Source organism: Struthio camelus, chromosome 1 (genome assembly GCF_040807025.1).
Source record: "Struthio camelus isolate bStrCam1 chromosome 1, bStrCam1.hap1, whole genome shotgun sequence".
Taxonomy (NCBI): domain Eukaryota; kingdom Metazoa; phylum Chordata; class Aves; order Struthioniformes; family Struthionidae; genus Struthio; species Struthio camelus.
In genome coordinates, this window is record NC_090942.1 from 196,734,665 (window position 1) to 196,760,572 (window position 25,908).

At 39.3% G+C, this 25,908-nt stretch overlaps 1 protein-coding gene across 2 annotated transcripts in view; it reads left to right on the top strand.

Annotated features, from left to right (window-relative positions):
• DCLK1 (doublecortin like kinase 1) overlaps nt 1–25,908 on the top strand; it is a 251,398-nt gene that overhangs the window by 9,364 nt on the left and 216,126 nt on the right. For both annotated transcript variants that reach the window (XM_068930064.1, XM_068930065.1), the window contains exon 3: nt 4,243–4,589. In XM_068930064.1, coding sequence (XP_068786165.1) covers nt 4,243–4,589 — 347 coding nt within the window. The remainder of the gene's footprint in view (nt 1–4,242; nt 4,590–25,908) is intronic.

Sequence of the window (25,908 nt, forward strand, 5' to 3'; positions counted from 1 at the left end):
ATACCTGCAGGTAGTAGACTTCATTTCGTCTTGTATTTTTAGCAAAAACCGGTCCTTCTACAGAACTGGCTTTCTGATTAGCCTTTGAATACTAAGGTTTATTCTGTTTGTTACACTCTTGATTTTCTTAAGTATTGAGCACTCATACAACTTAAATTGTGAGATTACTGGTTCAAAAATGGGGGGGGGGGGGGGGGGGAAAGCATTTTTTTTCCCCAGTGGGTAAAGCTGGATATGTTTCATTTATACCGTTGCTGGGAGAAGGTGAGGAGGAAGGGAGGCTGTCAGGAGAGAGGTACTTTCTAATGTTTAATACTGCTTTTTTCCCTAGGTTTCAGATGTTCCAAAGCAGCTGGATGTCCTCCCCATTTTTAAATTCTAATGGTTATTGATACTGTAATCAGGAGTCAAGATTTCATTAGTGACAGATGACTGCACTGTGAAATGCTTACTCCCTTCTCTTGTGGGACTGCAGTCTAATAGATATTTTTAAGTGGTCTCTCTCTTCTATAGTTCTACTTAAGATCCCTCTCCATGAAAATGTTTTCATATAAATCTAATGTTTGAAGATTGTTATTTCCTATACAGGTTACCTTCTTCCTCCTGCTGTCAATTAGTCAAAGCCTGTATTATGTGCCTAGGCCTGACCCAGATTAAGAGTTGATTGTTCTTAAGTTCTGTCACCTCTCAGAGGTATATTTCTCTGTTGCTCTGGAGCTGGGGAAACTTAACTCGCTGCTGGTGTTGGCTGTCAGCAAATTTCAGCTTCTGTCTCCTCTCAAGTACAAATTACTGTGGTGAGACTATTGTCCATGAGACAGTGGTAGGCAAAAGTTACAAAAAAAAAAAAATTAGGACTGTACTTGATATTTTTAGTCTTGTTCTGATTGCAGTGAGCCTGTTTCCTTCCAGGCCCTGATTCAGAAGCTTCCTTGTTTTAGTCTGAGACTAAAGGACCACAGACCTCCCTGCCTCTTCATCAGAGCAGCTGGGAGAGACTCTTCAGGAAGCAGTAGTTAAAATAGAAGGTGGATCTGTTGGGTTCGTAATCCTCCCCTGCAGTGTTGAGGCAATTTGGTGCTGTCCTTGAAGTAGTTATACCCACTATAAAACTTTTTGGCAGTCTTCTTCCCTCTCCTAAGGTAACTATGAAAAAGAAGTGAGGATGAAAATCAAGGTGAATGCTTTTTGTCCTTTCCGTTGAGATTTCCTCCTTACACAAACACTAAAAGAGCTAAAGTATTGGACCAGACACTGAAATTTCTGGATGTTGTCGATGTGAGGCCCAAGTTTAGGAAACTTAGGCTTACGTTTAGGTATTTCTAGTATTAGGAGTACTTGAATTCTGAAAGTCACCATAAAACAGAGGTAACTGATCTTAGCGGAGATGAGCTACCTTTAGGGTGTTGGGCTTTATGCCCATTTAGTCTATATTCTTACAGGTCAAGGCCTTAGGAACATCCCAGACTAACTTTCCTGAAGCCCAGTGTTGGGGGCTTAAAGAGAAAGTGTTGTGATGTGTTGGGGGTGGGGGGTGTGCGTGTGTGTATGTCTGTGTATCTGTTTTGCTATATAAAATAGCTCCTAGTAAAGATATTTAGTCCTAGAAGACCTTGGATATTCTTTTACCTCCTAGGAAATCTGTAACTAAATCTGATGCTCTTCAAGGTGAAAAATATGTATCTTGGTACAAATATCGTATTGGTGTAGTATGCAGGTCTGAGTAACTAGGTTGATAGTGAAACATAAATTGAAATTCAGAATGATAGACCTACCCTTTGGGAAGTGAGCTTTAATGTGAAGTGACTTTTCTGAGACGTAATCCTTATTTTGGACAGCTAACTAAAGTAATACTGAAAGTATTTTTTTCCCTGAAAGAGGTTGCTGGTGTTTTTTAAATGTTACAACTCAAATGAATACAAGAATAAGTTTTCTTAGAAGAGACTAAAATCTCATGAATCTGGACTTTGACTTCTGCAAAGTATTTTATAGAACAGGTATTTATTGCATTGAGTGCAGTTCTGTTCATAGTCGGATCTTTATTTTTTCTACAAAGCATTATTATTATTTTTTTAAAAATTTATTACCATTATAGATGGGGTATTGGGGAGAGAGAGTGTATTCATGTTGTTCTGACCTTTGTAGTAATTTAACAGTAAGTGCTAAAAATACTGTTTAAGGACATGCATAAAAAAGAAGAGAATGCATCTTGTTTGGTCACTCTTGGATCATTACAAGTGCTAAGCCTTTTTGTTTCTCTTCCCCCCCCCCCCCCCCCTTTCTCCATATATAAAAAGGAAAAAGTTACACTACACTTATGAGAGGCTAAAAGGTAAGCATTCTCTCTTAGAGTCCTTTCTTAGCGCTTAAGATGTTACTGCAAAGTACACAGTAACTTGAATTCACATGATGACTAGCAAGCATTGGAATGTTTCACTTGTCTCCTGCTTTGTGTTTTGTGTTCTACTTTAACAGAATGCTTAAAAAAATAAATAAAGCCTTTTTATGATTCCTGCTTCATCTTATGCTCTCACTGCACTAATCTTCTGCTCAGTGGTCCATCTTCACATGTTGCCCTGACTTCTTTATCTTTCCTTGGAATTTTTCCACTGGCTTTCTGGTAATCACTGTATTACGAGTTACCATCTCATCTCTACTTTTGGAGCGTTATGCTGACTGTGCTAGTGCACAGGCTTGAACCCCTATTGCATCCTGGGACCTTATGTCCCAGTCGTTACCCCCTGCCCCCAGTGCTAATTGTGGTAACTTCATATGTCAGCCAGCATTCCCTGTTTTCTTGTGGGGCTGGAATGAGGGGCCCTTAAATCTTAAATATGGACACCCAGAAAGGAAATGTAGGTATTGAACCCTGAATTCGCTTCCTTAGGGTAAGGATAATTAGCAAAGTCTATCTTTTAGTGTGTGTGAAGTGGCTCCTGACCCCCCCCTCCCCCATGCTCTTTGCCACAAGAAGTACAATGTTTTGTTTTTATTCTATTTTTGTTTTAATATCTTGGGTTAAATGTTAACATAAATGTCTTTACACTGTTAGCATATGCTGAACTACTGAACCTAGATGAATTAAAACCTCTCAAATGTTGTTGTGGTATTGTTCAGGATGGGATTCGGTATTATTTGTAATCCAGCTTAACTGCAGGCTGCCGAAAGGTGTTGTCTTGCTGGGTTTAGTGTTGTGGGTTTTTGTATATGTGTCCCCCCCCCCCCCCAGCTACAGGGTGAGCTGGATCAGCTAGCTGTTTCAATATTTGTTTTCTCTTTATTAGTGCATTTATGTTCTGTCAGATTAACAATCTCACCCTCTGGCAGAACAGTCAATCACTGAAGCATGAGAGAAGGGGTGGGAGAGATGGGTGCTCCTCTTGCAGCAGCCTGCAATTGGACTGGGTTAAGATGCCAGTTCACTTTTTACCTTAGCTTCAGTGCTGAAGACAGATATGCTGGTGTTTTCTGGCGATGTCAGTTCTGCAGAAAAAAGTGTATGTGCTAATTCTGAAAAACTTTTGTTGTAGGTAATGCTCTGATAGAAATATGAGCTATAATCAGCTTTTTTTCTTGAAACTGTGGTAAATTTGGTGTTATGGAACTCTGCAATTATTCTACTTTGCCTTCCTTCTTCCCCCATATAAGATACTCAATCAGTAGATTAATATAGTGAGGCTTCTTGACTGTATGTATCCTGGTTTATATCACTTAAAGCTTTAAATTGAATATTAAAAATTTACTATGATACTTTCATCCACCTCTTACAGAAAGTTATTTGTAACCTATTGCTTTTGATAATGTTTCATACTGTTTCCTCTGAAGTGATGGGGGCCTGCTGTTTTGTTAGGAATGACCGTTTAAGCATGAATGCTAGATGACTACTGTAATAATGCACTGAGGCCCGAAAGCTGATTAGCTACATATGCTGCTTATTGACAATAGCAGCCCCTGCTTCAGATGGTCTTTTCTGAAAAGAAAGCTGATGCTTTCAAGTGATTTATAACAGCATTTTCTTTAATGGTTATCTGATGAGCGATCCTTAAGACTTTTTTCAAGTCTGTAGCGTCTGAGAAGGGAGGAGATCAGTACTTTATGCACTCTAGATCAAGAATGGTAAGAATAACGTTCAATAATTGAGTAGTATTTCATTGGGTATTTTCCTTGGGTTTTTATTTAGTTTAACTTTTATTATTCGCCCACCCAGTCTGACCTTGTCACCTGGCACTTTTATTTCTGCAGGGGAAAGCTATGTATGTGGTTCAATAGAACCCTTCAAGAAACTGGAGTACACGAAGAATGTAAACCCAAACTGGTCAGTGAATGTTAAGACAACTTCTACTTCCCGTTCAGTGCCGTCTCTTGCCACTGCCAAAGGAGGTACTCCAGATGCGAAAGAGAATAAGGATTTCATTAGGCCTAAGCTAGTCACTATCATCAGGAGTGGAGTGAAACCACGTAAAGCGGTCCGGATCCTGCTTAACAAGAAGACAGCGCATTCGTTTGAACAGGTTCTTACTGATATAACGGACGCCATCAAGCTGGATTCAGGGGTGGTTAAACGCTTGTACACACTAGATGGAAAACAGGTAAGAGTTTTCATTCAAATCATTCTCAGCATGAAGAAAAGAGAACTTTCAAAAGGGAAAAGGTAGTGAATTAATAGAACTATCATTTCCATAAAATGTAGAACCAGGCCTTCCACAGCTTAAAACGTACTTAAGATCTGTGGTCAGTTCAAGAACGTATCATGAAGTATTACTTGGCCTCAATGATGATCTTGCCATTTATGATAAGTAATAGCTCTAAATATGTCAGTCAGAAGTGTGATGTTTTGGCTATGCATACCAGAAACCTAGAATGAAGGACGTAATTTTAAAGAACACTGAGCTCACTCTATTAACTTGTTTCACCTCTTTCTTGCAGCAGTTTTGAGTCATTGTATTTACCTTTCCATAACCTCTATGAACAAACAGTGAGGACACATTCCACCATGCTAAATTCAGGCCTACTGCTGTCCAGAATGATGAAAGTATGATTCTTACTGCAGCTAGAATGGACTATGAAGACAGTGACAAGCTTAGGAAACAGTGAGTGAGGATTTTTCCCTTTCACAGGAAAGCAGGTAGGGTTTTCTGTAGTGCCCGCATTTATTGAGGAACCTCTTGTAGGTAACTACTATTTATTCTAGGAAACATCTTCATGTAGTGTCTCTCTTTTGCTGACTGATTAGATTGGGGCACAGTTAGAATTCTAGAGGCTTCTTGTTGAACTCGGGGACAGAGGGAGAAGAACAAATATTACGGAGTAGCCCTACTTCTTTCTTGTCTTTCACTTTGGCTGTAATTTATCTACAAGCATATATTAATTTTAGCAAAACCGGAGGAATGGTTAACCTGGTGAAGGACAAGACTAATTTCAGCATGACCTGAATTGATTTAGAGCAATGATGACTCTAGAGAAATAAGACAGAGTTTACAAATGTAACCTTTTACACTGAAGAAGTGATAGAAGTATAAACTGTGCGCAAAGAGATGAGCAGAGTCTCCCAGAGAATCTGGAAGCTACTAGAGACTTAAGGATATATTTCTACTGTGCTGTAATGGTGTTTTGCAGCTTATAAATCTGTAGTATCTGTAATCATTGAGCCTAGATATATCTAGATGTGCAGGCATATCAGCGTAGGCTGCAAAATATGCTTTGTATAGGCAAATACTTTATCAGGTAGGTCCATCTGTCCATCTAACGTGTCTGCAGTTACTGGAGATAATATGCAGGCATAGCTCTGGAAAAAGCTACAGCAATATCCTCTGATCCGAGACATGGCTAGTTAATAGACAAGCTGCTTATTCAGAGCACTGGTTCAAAGCAGGGCCAAGGCTGGATTGACCGAAAGCCCTTCCATCTGCTGTTTTATGATCAGTGACCTCTGATACCACTTACAGACTTGAAATTCAGTTTTTGATGACTGCATACATGTTTTAAATGGTTCTGGTTCTATGGCCTCATTGGGAACTCTGACTCGCAGCAAAGAGGGTCTGTACATGGAGTTCATTTTGCCTGCAGTCCTTCAAGGGTAGAGTGTGTGTCTGGGGAAACTTTCAGCTCTTGTCCTTTTTATGTTACTTCATGCTTCAGGGAGCAGTAAGACTAGTAAATTTCAGGAAGAAGCTGGGATTTTAAAACTGCAAAGATCAAAGGCTGTCTGTGCTGTGAACTTGACAGGAGCTCTTGGGTGAATATTCCAATTTTTAGAGTCTCTGTTGTAACCTCTCTCAAAACCAGGGTGTATATCTGTTAGGTGCTAGGAGGTTCTCTGGGCTATGTAAATAAACGTGTTGTGGTTTAGTTATGGAGAAATTCAGTCTGGAAGGATATCTGTGTGGTCTATTGTCTCCTGAATAATGTGCCTACTCTTACTTCCTGATGATGTGGTCATCCCATATTTCCCAATCCTCTCTAGTATTTGTGCTTATAATGTCAAGATATCTTTATGCTGATCTCAGATCTGTAATTGCTGAGAATAAATAGTGCTATCCTACTACTGGGGGGAAGGGGAAAGATGACCAGGGCGTCCGTGGCCCTGATACTGTCACAGTTCAGTTAAATCCTTTCTCAAGCCATGAGATTTGAGATGAGTTTAAATCAGTGGTGTGCTGGGGCGTTTGTCAAATACCTCATAGCCTGAAAGCTTTATGTCTAAAGGATGTCCCGGAAGACCGGGTGTCGCAACACTTCCTCCCTTCCTTTTCTGTCTACTCGGTTGAAATTGCATAGCCTGCTGCCTAACTGGATTGGTAAGGGCAGGGTTTGGGAAAAGGTGTGTGTCTCCAACTTTTTGTAATGGAGACTTTATTCACTGAATGTGTAAAGCAGCTTTGTTGGCAGAAAGGGAAATCAATGATCCTGTGCTCAGCAGGAGCAACCTGTTGTTCACCTCTACATGGGGAAGTCATTGATTTCCTGTTCTGTGAGGCAATTGCTGTTCCATTTCCTCTGCCAAAAGCCTGAGCTCCCCTATGGTGCTGGGAGCATGCTGATGGATTTCTTTATTGTTAAACTGAAGCTGTGGATGATTACTGGGAGGAAATCCATAGTAAATCCAAAATTTTTCCAGTAGTGTTTATAGTTGGGAACTTCTACTGTGGTTCTTCTTAGAGCTTGGAAGATTCTGGAAAATCCTGTGTTCAGTGGTTAAACCTAACAAATCTGTGATTAAATCTTTCACTGCTAACTTAAAAAGCAATAAAATCCTAAAGCTTTGAGCCAAGAAAAGTAATTTACTGCACGGATAACAAAGTAAAGCTCTCCTAGGATTATTCTTTGGGAATGTAACTTGGAAGAAAAGCTTTCCTGTACTGCATTCTCTTGTGAGTTATTTTATGAGGTCAACACAGGAATTGCCCATCCATGACAAAATGTAATAGGAATCCAATATATTGTAGTGCGAGTAGGCAAGGAGGTATGAGCATGCATACAGTTGTTGGGTACTGTCATTTGGTGCCTCTGTCTAATCAAAAGAAAGCAGTAGGAGTCAGAGTCTTAACAGGGTATCTGAGTTAGGTAGAAGTAGTCCCATATTGACAATAGGCATTGAGTTTAAATGCTCTCTCCAGCAGACTAGTCAATTGTAATGTTTTGACTTGCATGGCTAAAAATTCTACTAAATGTTATGCTGAATTAAAGAGAGTTTAAGTGATATGGCTCATAAAATCTAATGACAGTGCAAAGAGCTTGCCTTGATGATGGAGGTGTGCTTGGAGAATCAGTACTTAAAGTTCTTCCATGCTGTCCAGTTGTTTTTTCAACCCCGAGGAAAATTTAGTAATTCTTGGTGCGGTTGATGCTTTTCTGGTGTTCCTGAGAACTCTGAGGAGCTTGATCAGGTAGGTTTCTTGCGGTAGCCCTTCCCATTTTTTGATGATGGATTGACAGAAGAAAGAAAAACTAAAATTAACTAAACTTGTCTCGCTGGGTCAGCTGCGGTTCAAGGAGCGTAGCTTGACATTTTCCAGTGTTAGGTAGGTGTTACTGTGGATTTTATGCATTTAATCTAGTTTTGTTAGAATGTATTTATCACAAATAGTGGGATTATTTGCATTTCCTTAAAATACAGATCCTGACCTGAATTATAACTTCAATGTTTCAAAAAGCTTTAGGATGTAATTTCATTAGCACAGATAGGGGCTCAAGATACCACAGCAGCTTGGGGCCTTACTTTGGTATACGCTCTCAGTGCAAATACTATTGATCCCTTAAAGCAGGGTAGGCTTCATACTGTGTCTAGAATAGTTTTAATGGATGTATTTATTTTTAGTAGCACAATATAGTGATGCTGTTAGCGTTCTAGAGGAAAAGATAGAATCAGTTGCTTATAAGATACTGACAGTTGTGGGGGATGATGGAGGTTTCTCATACAGACCTCTGAGCTCAGGCCCTGATATCCTGTTCCTAAGACCTTTAGGTAGTTTGAAAAATCTTTTTCCGTTAATCTGTAACATTATTAAAAGTAAGATCTGCTCAGGGGGGAGGTCTTGAAGTATTCTCCTTGCCACCTTTGCTGTGTAAGGAAAGCAAAAATAGAATGTGTATGTTTAATGGCTGCCTGTAGGAATTCAGATAATGAAGGCGTGCGTTCTCTTAGTGTGTGTGTGTGGTGTGGTTTTTTTTTGGGGGGGGGCGGAGGGGAGGTGTCCTGTGTAACAGTGTTACTCATTTTTAGATTAAAAGGCTGTTTAAGTGAATGAAAGGCACTAATGTTGACAATATTCTCAGGTACTTCACACACAAGGAAACTCTCCTAGCTGAACTGTCTTGCTTTACTGTAGCTGCACCAAGTTTAGTTTGGTTCCCTTAGCAGATGTCATTTTTAGTTTGTACGTTAAAATAAGGTTTAATAAAGGAGGTGTATGGACACATAATGCAAGCATCAAGGATACAAGCTGCCCTTGGAGTTAGAGCCAGGTCACTGTGTCAAGAGCTCTGTTCTCTGGTTTCTATATACTGGCATACTTCTAGAACAATACCAAAGACTGACATGGGAGAATGTTAATGAAGGACACATGTTACAGCCATGTGAAATAGTGCCATTGTTAGGAGTATTGTGACGTGTATATTTATATAGAGCATTTACAGTTTGCTTGTTTAGACAAAGACTAAAATTTGGACAGAAGTGCTTTATCACCTTGTAAGTCTCCCATTCCCTTTTGGAAGAACAAACATCTTCATTGTAATGGGACCCACTTATTTGACCAGGTATTTTGTTTAGTTTAACTAGATGCAGTCTTGCAAATTACTTTTCGATTGATTCATTATGCTGTGTATTCAACTCAAGGTAGATTAGCAGTCAGTGGCAGAGATACCGGAATAAAAGTCACCATGTGACTTTTTCCTTTGGTGTGTATTAATTAAAACAAAATGTAGCTTTACAAATACGAAATACAGTGACTGTTACTTAGGGATCTTCCTTTTAGAAGGGTGTGCATGTGAGAGAGATGTAGGGTGGAACTGGTGGAAGTCCCTCAATTATTTCATTTTAAACCACTGAAATAACTACACAAAAAATAACCACCGCGGGGAAAGGGCGCATCGCAGTGCTAGAGAGTATGAAGCTTCTGCATTGAGTATAACACGTGTGTATTTGTTTTTTACTGGAAGGGTATCTTATGAATCAAATTTCATTTCCTGGAGACTCCTCTGTGTGAAGGTACCTGTTCTCTTATATTTTAATCAGGAATTAATACCACTACTTTATGAAAGTATTCTGTCAAGAAGAAGAAAGCGACTGCGTCTACACGTAAACTGAGTGTGTGCTTTTTTGTTTTTGTTTGTTTTTTGTTTTGTTCTTAACAAGTGAAAATATTTTGGTGGTAATGTCCGCGTTGTAAATTCTTGGCCAAATTTACCGCTTTTGAGGATGGACTAGAGATCTCAAATCTCTCTCTCTAGACCTGGATTGTCCTTGATGCAGAAAAGCCTACATAAAGCAAGGTGGGTATTAATCATGAAAAGACGTTCTCTACTTAGCATTTGTGTAGTGTATGTCACACAACAATCCAGACAAGATGAATGTTAAACAAAATAAAATTAATGTGCAGCAAGTGACTCATTTGTGTGGGTTCTGAAATTTTGATCCACGTCAACATTCGTAATCGGTACTATTCTTAATGTAGAACAGACATTTGATTTTCAGGGTGACTAGCTGTGCTTGTTCTCTTGATTCGCTCTTCAATTTCAGTCACAATCCACTCGAGATGGGTACAGTTTAAAATTATTCCTAGTTTGAAAAACGTGGACAATAAGTGCCGTTGTATCTTGTGTATGATTTCTTTTGAGTTCAGTAGCTTAACTTCTCTCCTATGCTAGAGGCTGTGTAGCTCCTTCCCAGCCACAGGCTCAGGGTGGTGTTGATTGATCAGAGAACTGTTCTGTGTTCCCTGTGAGGAACTTAGCTGTGCTGAGTAATTGGAAACAAATATTAAGTAAGATGGCTTCTGCAGATCACTCAAGTATTTTAACAGGAAAGCAACAGCTGGGGAAGTTTGTGCTTCTGTTTCTGAAGTGGTATTTTAATATTGTGCTGTCCTGGGCTGTGTTCCTGGTGGGTCCTGAAACCTAGTGTGCTTATACAATACAAGCTGTTCCTTTGCAAAAGACTTGCAATCTGGACACTAGAGGATTGTGCACTTCAGCAAATACTCATGCAGCCTAGCTTTAGACACAAAGCTTAGGGTCCTGAACGAGAGACAGGGGTGGGCTGGCATATTATGTAGCTGTGACAGACTCTTCCCAAGAGCAATTCAGAGCATCTCGCCAACTTGTAAGGCACCTTACTTTCCCTTCCATCCTGCCTCTGGTATATTTGATCATAAGTTCTTTCTTTTCCTCTGGAAGATACATCATTCTTGACTGTGGCTTTTTGGAACTGATTTAGGGGAGGAACAAAGATGAGGAATTTCTCCTAAGTATGAGGGCTCTCAATATTGGGGAAAAATTTGTCCAGTGATGCTTTTTGGAAAAAAATAGACTGAAAAACAAATCGGAACAAAAATCAGTGACTAGAAATCATCCATCTCAGCTGATGGTGAGAGGGTTGTAGGGTGGAAGAGCCCCTGAGGGTCTTGAAAGATCCATCTAATTCCCACTGAGAAAAGTGGACTTCCTTTGCAGAATGGATTGTGCTGTGTATTTAACAACAAAAGAAGCAAAATCTGGTTCAAAATCAGTAAAAGACATGCTAGGGTTCTAGACAGCTTGCTGGCAGTTGAAATTGTCCTGGTGTGAGAGGAGAGCCACGATAGGTCCTTGAGCCCTTGTGACTATGCGTAGGCTGGGTTGATGTCACGTTATGACATTGACTAACAGTTTTAATTGTTAACCAAATAAGAAAGCCTTCTGTAAAGGAGTGAACAGAAGCCCATTCCTAATTGAAAACAGTGTGTGTGTTCATTTGTCTAGTTTTGGTTCCTATTACACTGAGACCGACAACTGTGTTGCTCCATCTCTAAAAGCCCTCTCACAATAGGAGTTTCCAGGGTTGCTAATTGGCATCCCCTATGAACTGTAGATTTACTTTGAAAATTTAGAAGAGAAAATTCCGTCGTCTTTGACCTTTAGATTCTCTTCTGCGTAGCATGAAAACCAAACTGTTATTAATTGAATAACACTGAAAGCTTGCACATCTACTTCAGCATGCCTTAAATATCACAGAAGTTGATGTTACTGTTTTATAAGGATATTGAGCTACTCACTCATGAGTAGAGAGTTCATGTATAGTGAGTAGCTGTTTTTTAAAGAAGAGTAATTTCTGACTTCTTAAAGATTGAGTATTCCGTGTGACAGATGGTGCCTCAGCAGAAGGGAGGTTGTCTGGTAGTTCAGAGTTTTTGATGTTACTGGAATAAGTATCCTTTTCCTTCCTATCTGAACTTGGTTTAATTTTTAAACACAAAATATAGCTGAGGATGATTTTCTGATAAAATTAAAATCTGATTTGCATATTGATGACTAGTGAGAGGAGGAGCAAACCAAAAGGAAACCATCCCAAACTCTAGGATTTTTTGGTAATTATTTTTGGGGGGCTAGGAAGGAAATATTGTATTGTATAAGCACACTAGGTTTCAGGACCCACCAGGAACACAGCCCAGGACAGCACAATATTAAAATACCACTTCAGAAACAGAAGCACAAACTTCCCCAGCTGTTGCTTTCCTGTTAAAATACTTGAGTGATCTGCAGAAGCCATCTTACTTAATATTTGTTTCCACACCCCCAAGAAAGACTTTTAAAAGCACTTGCATATTTCTCTGGCCCTGTATAGCTATGCTGCTGTACTGGAGAAAGAAGTAAGCTTATTGATGGTCATTGAAAAGACAAGTAACACGCAGTGCTCAGGAGCAGAGACATTCTCTGTCAATGAATAGAATCTCTTCTGTTATACTCTAAATTAGTAGTCGTCTTAAACTTTGTCTGTTCCTTTCCGCAGTCCCATTAGGATACTGTTTCATGTCTTTGATTGAAGGAGCCAAACTCAATAGTTTGAAGACTTTACAGTGTGTATTTTTAGGCTGTTGTGTTCACTGAAATGATGTTCCTTTTAATCTCTGAAGCTCTGATTGTTAGTAACTTTTTTGACTGGCAGAAATAGGTGGGCTTTTTTTTTTCCTCTGAAGTGGTATAATGTAGTAAGGCAGTAAAGTGGTAATGGATCTTGGATTCATTGGGTTGTTTCTATTTCTTCTAAAACTTGGTTAGTACAAGAGGTTGAAGAAATTTCAGTCACTTAACAGAATTTTAAGAAACATCAAAGGAAAAATGTGTTCCTCAAGATTTTCTGTAGCACGTTGTTTGTCTTTCCGAAGAAAATGACTCATACAACTCTTAAGAAAAAAATCAGTACTGTATGCAGCTTATTGCAACTTACACAAGTGCTAATATTTTTTTTTTTAAATTTTATCCTGTGGCTTCTTGGGTCTATCATTTTTGCGCAAACACTTGGAAAATCTTTGCAATATATCCTTGACAAGGTTGAATTTCTAAAACTTAAGGCTGATAACTTTTTTGCATCAAACTCAAGTTTGAACAGCTACCTGAGACTTAGTACAACTGTGTCTTTGATTATTTCCTTCTTTCTACTTACTCTTCATTTCAACACCTTTTTGCAAAGCTGTTGTGTAGAAGAAAAATATTCCATGAATGAGAATTTGATGAATGGTTTAAGAGGACAAACTACATAAATATTCTCTGACTAACTTTTTTTGTTGTTCCTTTTTTTTTTTTTTTTTTTCTCCTCTCTCTCTTTCTGTTTATAGGAATGGAGATCTCTAGAGCACCAGCAAATGTTACTGGTCAAATGGTTCAAAAGTTCTTGATGGTGGAGGGAATGGCAGTCACAGATTGCTCAACCTTGTGTCTTGTTTTGCTATTTAAGCTTTTATGAACCCAGTTTATTTTCTCAAAATGCAGTCAGCCATGAAACATCTTTAATTCTTTTCAAAACGTTCTAGCTTCTAAAGCCATGCACTTTGCTATCTCTTCTCGTCATTGGAAAGAAACACAAAAAATCCCTGAGGATATTCTATTTGCTCTAGCATTGCCTTTCATGGTTCTTCCTCTGTAGTTAGTCTAGGGCAGCAACACGCCTTGGGTGCTTGTCAAGTTAAACAAGATGAATCCAGATCTCTAGCTCTAGAAAGATTATTTCTTAAACTAACTCTGCTATGAATGTGAGTTTGAGGTACAATTCTCTTTCCTTATTCTGTGTGCCTGAGGACTTCTACTGTGAATTTCAGTAGAAGTGGGATTGATTAGAGGATGTTTGGGGACTACAATATTAAGTACTATTAAGTCAGCAATGTTCTACATGGATGTCTGGCATATATTCTTCTCCCCACACCTTCAAGCTCGAAACCCCCTCGTTCAATCTCATGGGAAGTATTGACTTAATCTCTTCTGAATCTAAGTCCCCACTACTGTGTGCCAGGTCATGGGGGCAGAATGCCCACACTCAATCAGACTTAAGAACTAACACAATTATCAGTAGGTTAGAATATTTCCATTGTACTGAATGCAGACAGTAAAGCTCTAAAAAGGGCTTAAGTTTATAAATAAACTGAGCCAGTTCCTTGGAGACTGTTTTCCTGATGTTACTGGCTAATGGTATGTGACAAGGACTGCAAGGTGTATATCACACTGACTTAAATTTTTGTGAAGTACTTTCCATTACTTTCTCCCCATGAACTATTACAGCAGGCCAGAACACCTTCTGCAAGGAGGTGTTTTGGGTGAATAAGAATGGGCTGCTGAGGAAGGACTCATTCTTCTACAATACGATTGAGCTCTTGAAGTTGCAGATAGAAGAGCAAGGGAGTCTTCAGGGACTTAGGGGATGCGGGACGGGACAGTACTTTACAGATGGATAAAAATGAGCACAGATGAGTCTGAAATGATCAGAGATAAGTAAGTTTAACTTTAGAAAGCATGACAGAAGATAATAGTATGCTTCTAGTGGAACCAGCAAAGCAATATAGGGCTTTGGAATCAGAGCTGGAAGTTACTGAAAATAACGCCCATATTAAGTAGTTAAGGCTGATTCCCCTTCTGAATCAGTTGTTCTGGTGGATTTGATTTTCTATTAAATGTTAGATCTTAAACTTCTTCTGTGTAAAATTCCTCTGCGCTTTAATAGCTTAAAACTGTAAGAGTCGTCTATTCATTGAGTGAACGGAGGGTGAAATCTCGATTTGAACTGGTTTTAATTTTGGCTTTAATCTTTTTGGCTTGGCTTAAGCAATGATTTTCTCAAAGCTGCCAGACAGTAGGAGAAGATTGGGGACATCTTGTAGAATAGCCAGTATAGAATGCCTTTGATTAAAAATGAGGGAAGACATTTATCGCGCGAAGTGCATATGCTGGCTTTTTAAATAGAAGAATGTTGCTGAAAATACCTTCATCTACTTTCTCTTGCAGCCAAGTTATGTACCTGTTTTGCATTAATTTGAATTGCAAACTGTAGCTGTTGCTGTACGGAATGCATCAAAAAGCTAAACCTTTGACACTTTCTTTATTCTAGTTGCCCCTGAAATTTCCTGCTGTCTCATCCTGACTTTCTTGGTTTCTTATCTGCCTCCTAGTCGTCTGTCTGCTTCTCATGGCTTTCTAGAGGACTCCTCCACTTTCTCTGAGTTTAATTGCTCATTTCTACACTTCTTATGTATTTCAATATTATCTCCTTTTTTTAATGTGTGTTCTAGTTGCAATTTCGGTTGATTTATTTCTGTCAGATCCTCACAAATATCACTTTCTGTGGAGTGATTTTTTTTTTTGTGAGATGGTGCCCTGATCATGGCATCCAGATTTTGTAATGCAGCTCTCTGTTCTGTTTGTAGATCTTATGTTTTTACAACCATTCTGAAGATTTGTTTAACCCTCTTCTGCTGTCTCTCCATATGTGAAATTTTTGTTTGCATCTTATGCAAAAAACTGAGTTAAAGGTAATGCAGTATACAGACTGCTTAAGTGGAACACTTATGTGCTCCTTGGAGAGGAAATAACTTTGAGAAGGAGGTAGAGGGTAACGTGTGTGTGTTGTGGGAAGTAGCCCTGGCATGCTAGAAATCAATAATGAGAAACACTGTGGAAAAATAGTTTTCACATGAGAATAAATTTATGTATGCTGGTCAGAATTCTATCTTCTTTTTTTTTTTTAATCTTAGGAAATAAACATGAAAATATTAAAAATGCAACTGCTCATGAAAAGGTCCACAGATGATATGGCTGATTCTGATAGAGTACCGCATCTGGTACCCTTTTAGGGTGTTATTTCGTCAGCATGAGCTTATTGTAGCTACGTGAGCATAAACAGAGTTGGTACCCCTATGGGGGTATGATGGTCATAATAAAACTTCCACACAAGCAGTTAGGTTTGGGGTGAATGCTTCTGGAATACACAAAGGCACTATTTCCTAGTGTCTAAGTAGTCCTTGCTGCCATCTGAAATGCTAATATACTTTTATTCTTGCTACTTAAAAATATATTCTGTATTCTGGTGCATTCATTATATTCCTGAAAAAGAAAAAAGGTTATCGGGTTTAGGGGGAAGAATATGATTATTTAGACGTTTCAGTTTCTGAGTCAGAACACATCTGTTCTGGGGCAGGTTGAGGAACATTGCAAATACTCAGGAGAATGTGTTTAAATAGAGTATGACTGTGATGAATTGGGAACACGGACTGCAATCAGTATGAAATCTAATAAGACAAATATCGAGCAGTTAATATTGGAAAGAATAATCAAATGGTTGATCAGAAATGGGGAAACAAACTAAATGACAGTACAGTAAGCATGATATATAAAGCTTTTTGACAAAAGTATTGAACACTTCATCACTATGAAATGGGTGACACGTAGGAGAATGGGACACAAGGAAGAAGTTTCTAGTGGTTGTGCAGTTGATCAGGATCTTTATGAAAGCAGTTGTGACATCCGCTTTTTTCATCAGGCATAGGCAAACTGAAATATGTGCATCTTACAAATATATAAAGACAACAAGAATAACCTGTGAACTGAGTGTTCTCAGTATAGTGAGCAAGGGTTAAGAGAGACAAAGCCTCTAAATGCACAAAAGAGGTGGACTAAGGCTGTTCTAGCTGCCTGAGAACCGGGAACATTGATACTCAGACTTTTCTCTTTTTCACTTGAGCTTGGCAACAAATAAACTTATATTCAATACCTTTAGTTAGGGACATCCTAAGCAACTTGTCTGGTAAAGTCACCCTGGGACTCCATTTTTATAACACAAGAATTAAAAGGAAAGAAAACCTTTTATAGTTATATATAACTATTCCAGCAGTTAAATAAAATCTTTCACATTTCCAGCTGACATATTTGTCAAAAGGAATATATTCTCCCAAGAACTTTAATTTTTGACAGAAAACTATTCAGCTGAATTATTTAATCAGACAGCTTCATTAAGTTGTGAACGAGAAATATTGTGCTGAAGCTGAACATTTGTTTTAAAAAAAATTTACTAAATATTAAACTTACCAAAGGAGCAAGTAGCTAAAGAAGTATTGAAGTCCTTATAGGAGAATAATATCTCATATATGTATATGTTCAGACAGGAAGAACACCTACCTGAAAAATGCTTTCAGCCAGCGTTATACTACTGCTTTATTTAGAGCTTGTTTAAGCACAGCTATCTAACTATAGGGTCCTGGTGTCTAGAACATTATATTTTACACTTTGGTTGTTTTTGGGGGCGGGGGGACAAGGTGAAGTGAAGGAAATGAGGAGACTTTCCTTCCTCAGGAAAGTCTTCAATGACACTTTAAGAAGACTAGCCTTTAAATGCAGCATCCCTGTCAAAATGAAGCCTTCCTTCTGCACGTGGAGGAAGACTGTCCTAGAAAAGAATACTCAGCGCTGGTTTCTCTTGTGCTGAGTCCAAGTGAATGCTAGTCATCTTTCCCAGAATACGCTCGGAACAGCTCTCATAAATGTTACAGAGGGAAGAGAAGAACAACAGCTGAATGTCATACTGTACCATGCAGGAAGCAGTACAGTATGACTTTGTACAGTCATCAGAGTTAGCTTTTTTTGTTGTTGTTGTTCTTGTTTGTTTTTTGGTTTGGGGTTTTTTTTGGCAGCCCACTTAACATCACCAAGAGGCAGCCTCACAGTTTCAAAGTATCTTCCCCCAAAATAAGTTAGCTAGAGTATGCTTGTTTTTATGTCCCAAATTAATGAGTAGTCTATCTGAGAGATTATCATCATCATTTGTTAAATATAGTGGATGGTTCCTGTTCTTTGGCAAAAAGGCTTACTGAAAACCTGTACCAACTTTACTGAAGCTTTATCTGCATTACTTCAGATTACGCCCTGAAAATGTCCCCTTGAATGTATAAGAAAAAAACACCTTCAAGCAGATCAGAAAAAGTGCCAAGTAGTTTTGAGCTTGTAAAACTGAAAACTGCAGCTCTGAAACAGTTTCCTGAGGTGCCATAAGTTCATGTGCTGCGTTAGAAAGACAGACACTACTTCTGTCCTCAGTCCTAACCAAGGTTAGTCAGAAAGCACTAGGTACCAGTTGAATGGGAGGCTTACATGAAATAACACTGAGGCATTTTGTCTTTAGCAAGGTGCACGTTTCCCTTTTTAATTAGTAGTTAATTAAGCTGGTGTCAATCACTTTGAAACAGAGACTTAGAGAAGGGTAAGTTGATTATTTAACAGTGGACATAGAAATCAGCATGAAACTGGATAATCTGACCTTTGTGAAGGAGGATATGGGCGGATGTGGAGGGGACAATATAAACTGGTTGCGGATGGTGCTAGTGGAGTGGGATGGTGGGACTGGGAGAGCAATGCAGAGCTACTGAAGAAGCACCAAAAGATCCCTCCATGGAGTCTCCTTGTAGGAGCTTATGTTACATGTGGGTCAGGAAGAATGCCTGATTTACAGCCCCATGAGTCTCCTATGGGAGCCTTGGGAATAGAGGGGATATTGGTAGGCCCTGCAGAGGGGGAAGCGGGTATCTCATGGCAAGTTCCAAGTAGTGCATCCCAGAGAGAGAACGCTAGACGCTTTCGAACAGTAGATACCTCTCCATTTCCAAATGGAACAAGTAATTCCAATATAAGAATTAACTTAAGAGTCTTTTGCCATCCACACAAGTTGTGATGTATCTGAGCATCTCTTAAGTCCATTAGGTACCCTTTGGTTCAGATTTGTCAAAAAGCTGACCTCCACTCCGTGGAGCACGTGCAAAAGTAACTGGGGCAGTTCTGAGCCTGTGAGTAATGTATGTCCTTGCAGATTCTGAGAGCATATTTTACCTGGTAAAGGTCTGGGTGAGAGTTTAGCCGTAAGGTAAGATACGCTCTCAGAATCTGCCTGTCACATTCATCCAAGTTGTGAAATTGTGAATAGTTTGGTTAAGTTGAAGTTGTAAATCCTACTCCAGCAAGCCTGAATAAACTTTGACTGTAGACATATTTCAAGAGTTAATTTGGCAAAGCCTTAGCTGAAGCTAATAACTTCTTAAATAAAAATTTTATCAGACAAAGGATTTAATAGCCTGAAAGAACTGACTTAACTGGGATTTTTCTTCCTTTTAGTTAGTGGTGTGTTTGTGTTAAATCATGCTCTAGGCTTCATGTTCTCAAGCTTCCTTTCTCAGAGAAGACTAAGTGCTATGAATAATAGCAGGAGGTTTAAAGTATTGTAACAGGGTCTGTGATAGAATAACAAACTAAATACCTATTTTTTCGTGGTGCTCTCATTCATAAAATTTCCAACCCTCTGAAGATTCTTTTCAAACCTCTTATTTCATCCACCTGCCTCTGAATTGTCATATGGAGGAATTGAGACCACCAGCTGCTTTTGAGCATACTTAACACTGCAAAACAGCTGGGCATACTGTACTTTTCCTGGTCAAATCTCATAGTGAATTGTGGGGGGAGTATGAAGGAGGGATTGTTTTGGGAGATTCTTGCTCCCTTTCCCCCAGTGATTGTAATGTGACTTCCTAAACTAAACAGGAATATGATGAATGTACTTTTGAAAGAGACTTTTTAATGACCCTACATAATTCGGGTTTCATTCTTTCAGAGTCACCTGCATAAATCTCTGCTGTTCAGTAATTTCTCCATTTGGGAATGGCAGGTTGGAGTTGTTTTGTCTGCATATGTGTGTATACACCTGCACTTTTAAGCATTACATTGCTTCCTTCAAGAAGAGATAAGTATTTAAGTTGTTCTGCCTTTTTTTTTCCTCTTCCTTCCAGTCACTGCTGTTTGTGAGCACCAAATTGGCATTCTGCTATCCCCATTGTTTTATTGGGTGGGTTCCTTCCCACCCCGCCCTGCTTTTTAGTATAGCTCAGACTTTCCTCAGTTTTGTGAGGTGTGTTGGGGGGTGGTGTTGTTTTTTTTAGGAACTAGTACTGAGCAGAACCCTTCTGGATCAGCCCTTAATTATTTCCTTATAAAGCCAGCTGTCATAGTTTACATATATGCGATAGCATATTCAGCTGTCTTTGGAAAGGAAAATGTCATTAGAAGGTTCAGGGTAATTCTTCCCTGACCTTGCTCCATTACATACATGTGCAAACAATCTGCCACTTGCTTCAAATTATGTGTTGAGGATCTTTTCAGGCTGTGGAAAAAAGTGTCCCCAAAGGAGTCATTATTTTAATGAAGCTGCTGGTCTCTTGAAATATGTTGCTTCTATATAAAAATGCGGAAGTAGATATCCTTGGGAAGTGCTTACTATTGCTTATATTTCAGAATGACAAAGGATCCTTGATCCAAAGGATGTTTCAAGATTAGGAATGAAGGAGCTGTTCAAGTAAGCAGTAAACTGAATGTTCTTGGTTTAACGTGAATCGTTTCAGGTACCCTGTTGCAATAGGGTGAAAGTTTGATAAAAAAATGAAGTTGTAATCTTATCTCTTGTGACTGGATACCTATGGGGTAAGCATTCTTCACTGGTTACATGAATTCAGGATTTATCATTCACAACTTTGAATATACCTTTCAAGTATAATTCTGTCAGATACATTGGTAGAATTTCATTGACTACCTTGTACGTCCTGGGATCCTGTGAAGTTCAAGAAGACTTGTGAACTGACCATGTCTTCAGCAGAAGAGAACTAGAGGCACCTGGTGCAGAGTGCATCTCCCCATGTCTTTTTGAAAATTGGAAAATGCACAACTAAGTATTTCAGTGAAATCTCCCAATAGCTGACGTATTAATAAAAAACTTCTTACAGTCTGGTGCACAGTCTTTAAGGAGACAAAAAGGAATGATACCTACTTTTTTTGGCTGTGTCCTGAGGCGACAATTCTAAGGCATCTGAACAGCCAAATATTTGAAGTACAAAAACACTTCTGAGATAGTGTGGTAACTTTTTCTTACATTTCTTTAAAGTAAATTTTAGTCTGCATTCACAGATTTTGTGCTGTTCAATGTCTAGTCAAAAGAACTCAAATTCTTCTCATGATGTTTTGTATTCTTATGTTTCTCTATAGCTAATTTAAATGTTACTGCAACTTTGTTAGATCTTCATAGTGGAGAGAACCTTGCAGACAGTAGTATTTGATACACTAAACCCTCAAGCTAGAAGTTAAAATTTAAGCATACATACTTTGTAAACTCTCCAGAGAAGCGGTATACGGTATTATTTGTCAGGATTGTGGGACGAGTCTGTGACTGAAAATAAGCTGTTGGTGCATAATATGCAAACATACACTGAAAACTTCTTAAAAGCACCCTATGGGCAGAAATTACTTCAGCATTGCATTAAAGCCTCTGCAATCCATGGAGTTTTATTTGTTTAAAACCTCACCTGCTGTGTAAACAATCTCTGTAGTTCTTTTAGTTTATGTGGGATGCATATACATATATATATATATCTCGTTTTTTAATTCACAATAACTGGTTGATGTGCCGCATTTCTTCTGAGCAGCTGCTTTTCTTTAGCGCCACTGTGTCTCTTACGCACCTGAAAATTTTAGTAACAATCACCAAATTTCAGTGAGAATACCAGTGTTCCCAGTACATTGGATAGCTTGGGATGAGTACATTTGTATGGCGAACTGATTTGCAGAAAGCCTCCAGAGGAAACCAGGAATTCTACCCTTGCATATTCTTTTGAACTTACTGGTATGTTCGGTTTCAGTCTAATCTCCCAAGAAAATGAAATATATGAACTATTTTCTCTCAGCCTCTTCCTAATACATTTAGAACCTATTAATCTGTTGAAGCCAAATTCAAAGATCAGTTACAGTTTTGAAACAGTTTCCATGATTTCATGGAATTCTATGACCGGGTAGAACAGCCTCAGATTGACACCTCCAATGCTCCAGTGCAGTGCCTTTCTCCTTACAGAGGTAGAAAAAAAAATTAAAACAAGAGTTCTCCCTGCACTGTTGTATTTGGCAGTAGCCAGCTGGCCGTATAGCCAGTCAGTAAACAAATAGTTCCTGGCTAAGCACAACTGTGCTCCCTCTTGCCCTGTGGAAGTGCCATTGTGAATTGGAAGAAAGCTACGGGTAAGGTGACATGGGGAGATATGTACTGTACCCATCAGGAGGAAACCTGCCGTGAGGAGCTCTGTCTCACTGAACAGACATGCTCAGGCTTTTTACATCTATTTCTCTTGAGTATATCATACTGAGTAGTTCTCTTGCCTGGCTAGGGAGCTGAATGTACTAGTTTTCTCTTTGAAGAGAACACTTGTTTTTATTTTGGTTTCTTTTCCTGGCAAATGCAGCATGTGATTCCCTTCCCCTTAGCCCCCACCCCCCCGCTGTTAATTGCTAACAACATATTCCCCATGTGGTCTCAACCTGTGTGTACGCACACAGGAAAAAAGTGGTTAAAATGCGCTCGGGGAATGATTATCCCTGGTATTTCTCTCTGAGGTTTGATTACTAAAGAAGATGAAATACTTTTCTACTAGTAAATACTGGTTTACTAATGAATAAAATTTAAATAAACATTCCTTAAGTCAAATGAGCTATGGTACCCAATTTGTCTCTTCAATATGTGAATATTTGTTTCATCCAGCTTGTAAACGTTCTGGGCACATCCCTAAATAGTTATTCCATGCCCTTTTCTTCAGTTCTCCTCTTTCCTAAAAGAGAAATTATGGTCTGAAATTATGGTCTGAAATGGGGAATGCTCAGCTTCAACTGCAGTATAAATCTTCAGATATTTTTGCCAACTTGAACAAAAGGAAGAAAGGGGCTGCTGATGCAATAAAACAGCTTTCTGTAACCAAATTTTATTATGATTCAGTGTCGCTTTTTTTTTTTTTTTATGGTAGGAATTCTGTAGGAAGTAATACAGAATATACCCACCCTATTTAGTGTTGCCTTTACAGTTGCTTTGTTTCAGAGTTTTTATAAATTAGTTGTTCCTGTTTCCCTGGCAACTCAATTGTCTGCATTGGTTGCCATGGAAGAGCTTCTGCGGCACAAAGGACAGGGACGCTGCTATGGAGTGATTTCATCCTTGGCGCTAGTAGACAGGGGAAAGCTGGTAATCTTTATGTGGCCTCCATATTGACTGTTAGTGGGAACTTTTTTTTTCTTTTTTTAAGTGCAGTTAAGGTGTTGATTTCTTCAGTTGAGTTAGCACAAACTTCCTTTTATATCCAGCTACAGGACTTCCATAGAAAGGTATAATAGTCGCATATACATAATATGCTAGGAAATGCATGTTTCTGGGACAATTTAACCCACTCTAATATAGTGATTTCAATAAATTGTGTTATTCTATAGCTAAAAAGTGAATTAATTGTTTTCACAATTTAAGGTAGGAAAGCCCTGTGATTTGTAGAAAGCAATTAGAGGTCATTCTGCATATCATAGCAAAGGTGGAGTTAGGAGCAGGCATTTAAGAGGATCACTTTTGGACAAATGGCTCCTTAGGTCTTTAAAACTCTAAAGTGTTTTCTTATTTGACCTCCAGTGTAGTTGCAATCTGGATTCCCATCTGATTTTTCTTTCAGGAAGCACAAATTGACACCTGTCATCGATTCGTCAGCTTTCTAAAATGAGCACAGATAGCGGGAGCATGTTGTGAGTCATAATTTTGAATTACTGCAAGATTTTTTGAGGCTGCCTTGCAGCTGTCAGTCTTTCAGCTTTGAATTTCTGAATTCACGAGCTCAAAGTGGTTAAGGAATTAATTTGGAAGTTACTTATATTAACTTGTATATTGTTTTGTAATATAAAATGTAACATGTAAAGATGTTAATTTACTTTTTACTTTGGTAAGTGGTAATCAGATCTTCAAACAATACAAGAATATTTTTATTATTAATACACAAAATGTATTTAGCACATAGGCATACCAATAGATACACTTCTGCATGGATGAAAGGATGAGGGAATTTGACTCTCCCTTCCTTCCTTAGAAGCTGATGTAGAAGCCTCCTCTCATTTATTCTCTGATGAAGTACCACTGTTATACAGTGTTACACAAGTGCTACTCACCAATGTTTTTTGAGTCAATTATTAGTATTTGAAATATCCATGGGGAAGGTGATGTGAGTGTTGTGTAAAACATACAGTAGTCTTCTGTATGCAGAAATGCAAGTAATCCTGTGAAATGGAGAAGCTATCGCATAGTACTCTACCCATAGGTGTGTAAGAAAAGAGACCAAGAATAGTTCCTTTTTCCTGTACCTAGAATACCAGGAGGAATTTGCAGTGCAGCTTTCAATTTACAAGGGCATGCTGAGTGATTGGAAGTTTGCTAGCATCCCTGGTTCTGTGACTTCAGAGAAAAGCTTCGTTACCTGCAGCTATACTGCTTTCACAGACATTGAATAGAGTGTAGCCTCTTAGAATAAGTGGCCAGAAAGTACTGCTACTACTTTCTTAGTTTTGAACGCTTTAAGCCCTGTATCATCCCATACATCTGCTCACATAAAGTGGCATGTTTGCAGACTAACTTACAGGAGTTCTTTTTAACTTAGCTTAAAAATGGTTTGGACTTTGAAAACTGGGGTTCAATCTTTCAAGCTAGTCAGTGCCTCTGAACAGTCTTCCCAGCTTGATGGGTTGCTGAATGAAGTATAGTTTTATCTCTGACTGTTGTTATCACCGTTATTACTAAATTTATAATTTTTCCCCTCCAATATAAATAGAAAAGTGCACTAACATTTGTCATGTTGTAATAAAAATAATTTGTTGTTTCTTAGGGAGGATATTCATAAGGAAAGTTATAGTGCAGTCAACACAGGTAAACCTACTGGAATTCAGATGGGCAGTAGCTTGACTTCAGAACAGTGTTTGGTAAGCTAGATACCAGAATTCAAATGTATTGCAGTTTAAGCCGACTAACGGCATTTTGCAACAAAGCAATGCAAATGGTGTTGATATTTCATAGCCTAAACACAGAAAGCCCCCAAGCCCCTCTTTGCCCCTAATTGGCTATAACCTGAAAGCTTCACACAGAGGAGGCAGAATCACAGAATCGTTTAGGTTGGAAGGGACCTCTGGAGATCATCTAGTCCAACCTCCCTGCTCAAGCAGGGTCACCTAGAGCATATTGCCCAGGATCACGCCCAGGCGGGTTTTGAATATCTCCAGGGAAGGAGACTCCACTACCTCTCTGGGCAACCTGTTCCAATGCTCTGTCACCCTCACAGTGAAGAAGTTTTTTCTCAGGTTTAGGTGGAACTTCCTGTGGTTCAGTTTCTGCCCGTTGCCTCTTGTCCTGTTGCTGGGCACCACGGAGAAGAGGCTGACCTCATCCTCTTGACACTCCCCCTTCCGATACTTGTACACGTTGATGAGATCCCCTCTCAATCTTCTCTTCTCCAGGCTGAACAGGCCCAGCTCTTGCAGTCTTTCTTCAGAGGAGAGGTGCTCCAGCCCTCTAATCATCTTGGTAGCCCTCCGCTGAACTCTCTCCAGCAGCGCCATGTCTCTCTTGTACTGGGGAGCCCAGGGCTGGACACAGCACTCCAGGTGAGGCCTCCCCAGGGCTGAGGAGAGGGGCAGGATCACCTCCCTCCACCTGCTGGCAACACTCTGCCTAATGCACCCCAGGAGACCATTGGCCTTCTTGGCCACAAGGGCACATTGCTGGCTCACGCTTAACTTGTTGTCCACCAGCACTGCCAGGTCCTTCTCTGCAGAGCTGCTTTCCAGCAGGTCAACCCCCAGCCTGTACTCCTGCATGGGATTATTCCTGCCTAGGTGCAGGACCTTGCACTTGCCCATGTTGAACTTCATGAGGTTCCTCTCCGCTCAGCTCTCCAGCCTGTCCAGAATGCCCTGTATAATAAAAGAGCAAGTTAGCTGTCTTTTAATAAAAGACATAAATAGCAGCCTATCCTTTATACTTCCTCTCTCTTTCAGGTATTGTATTCCCTGATTCAAGCCATACAA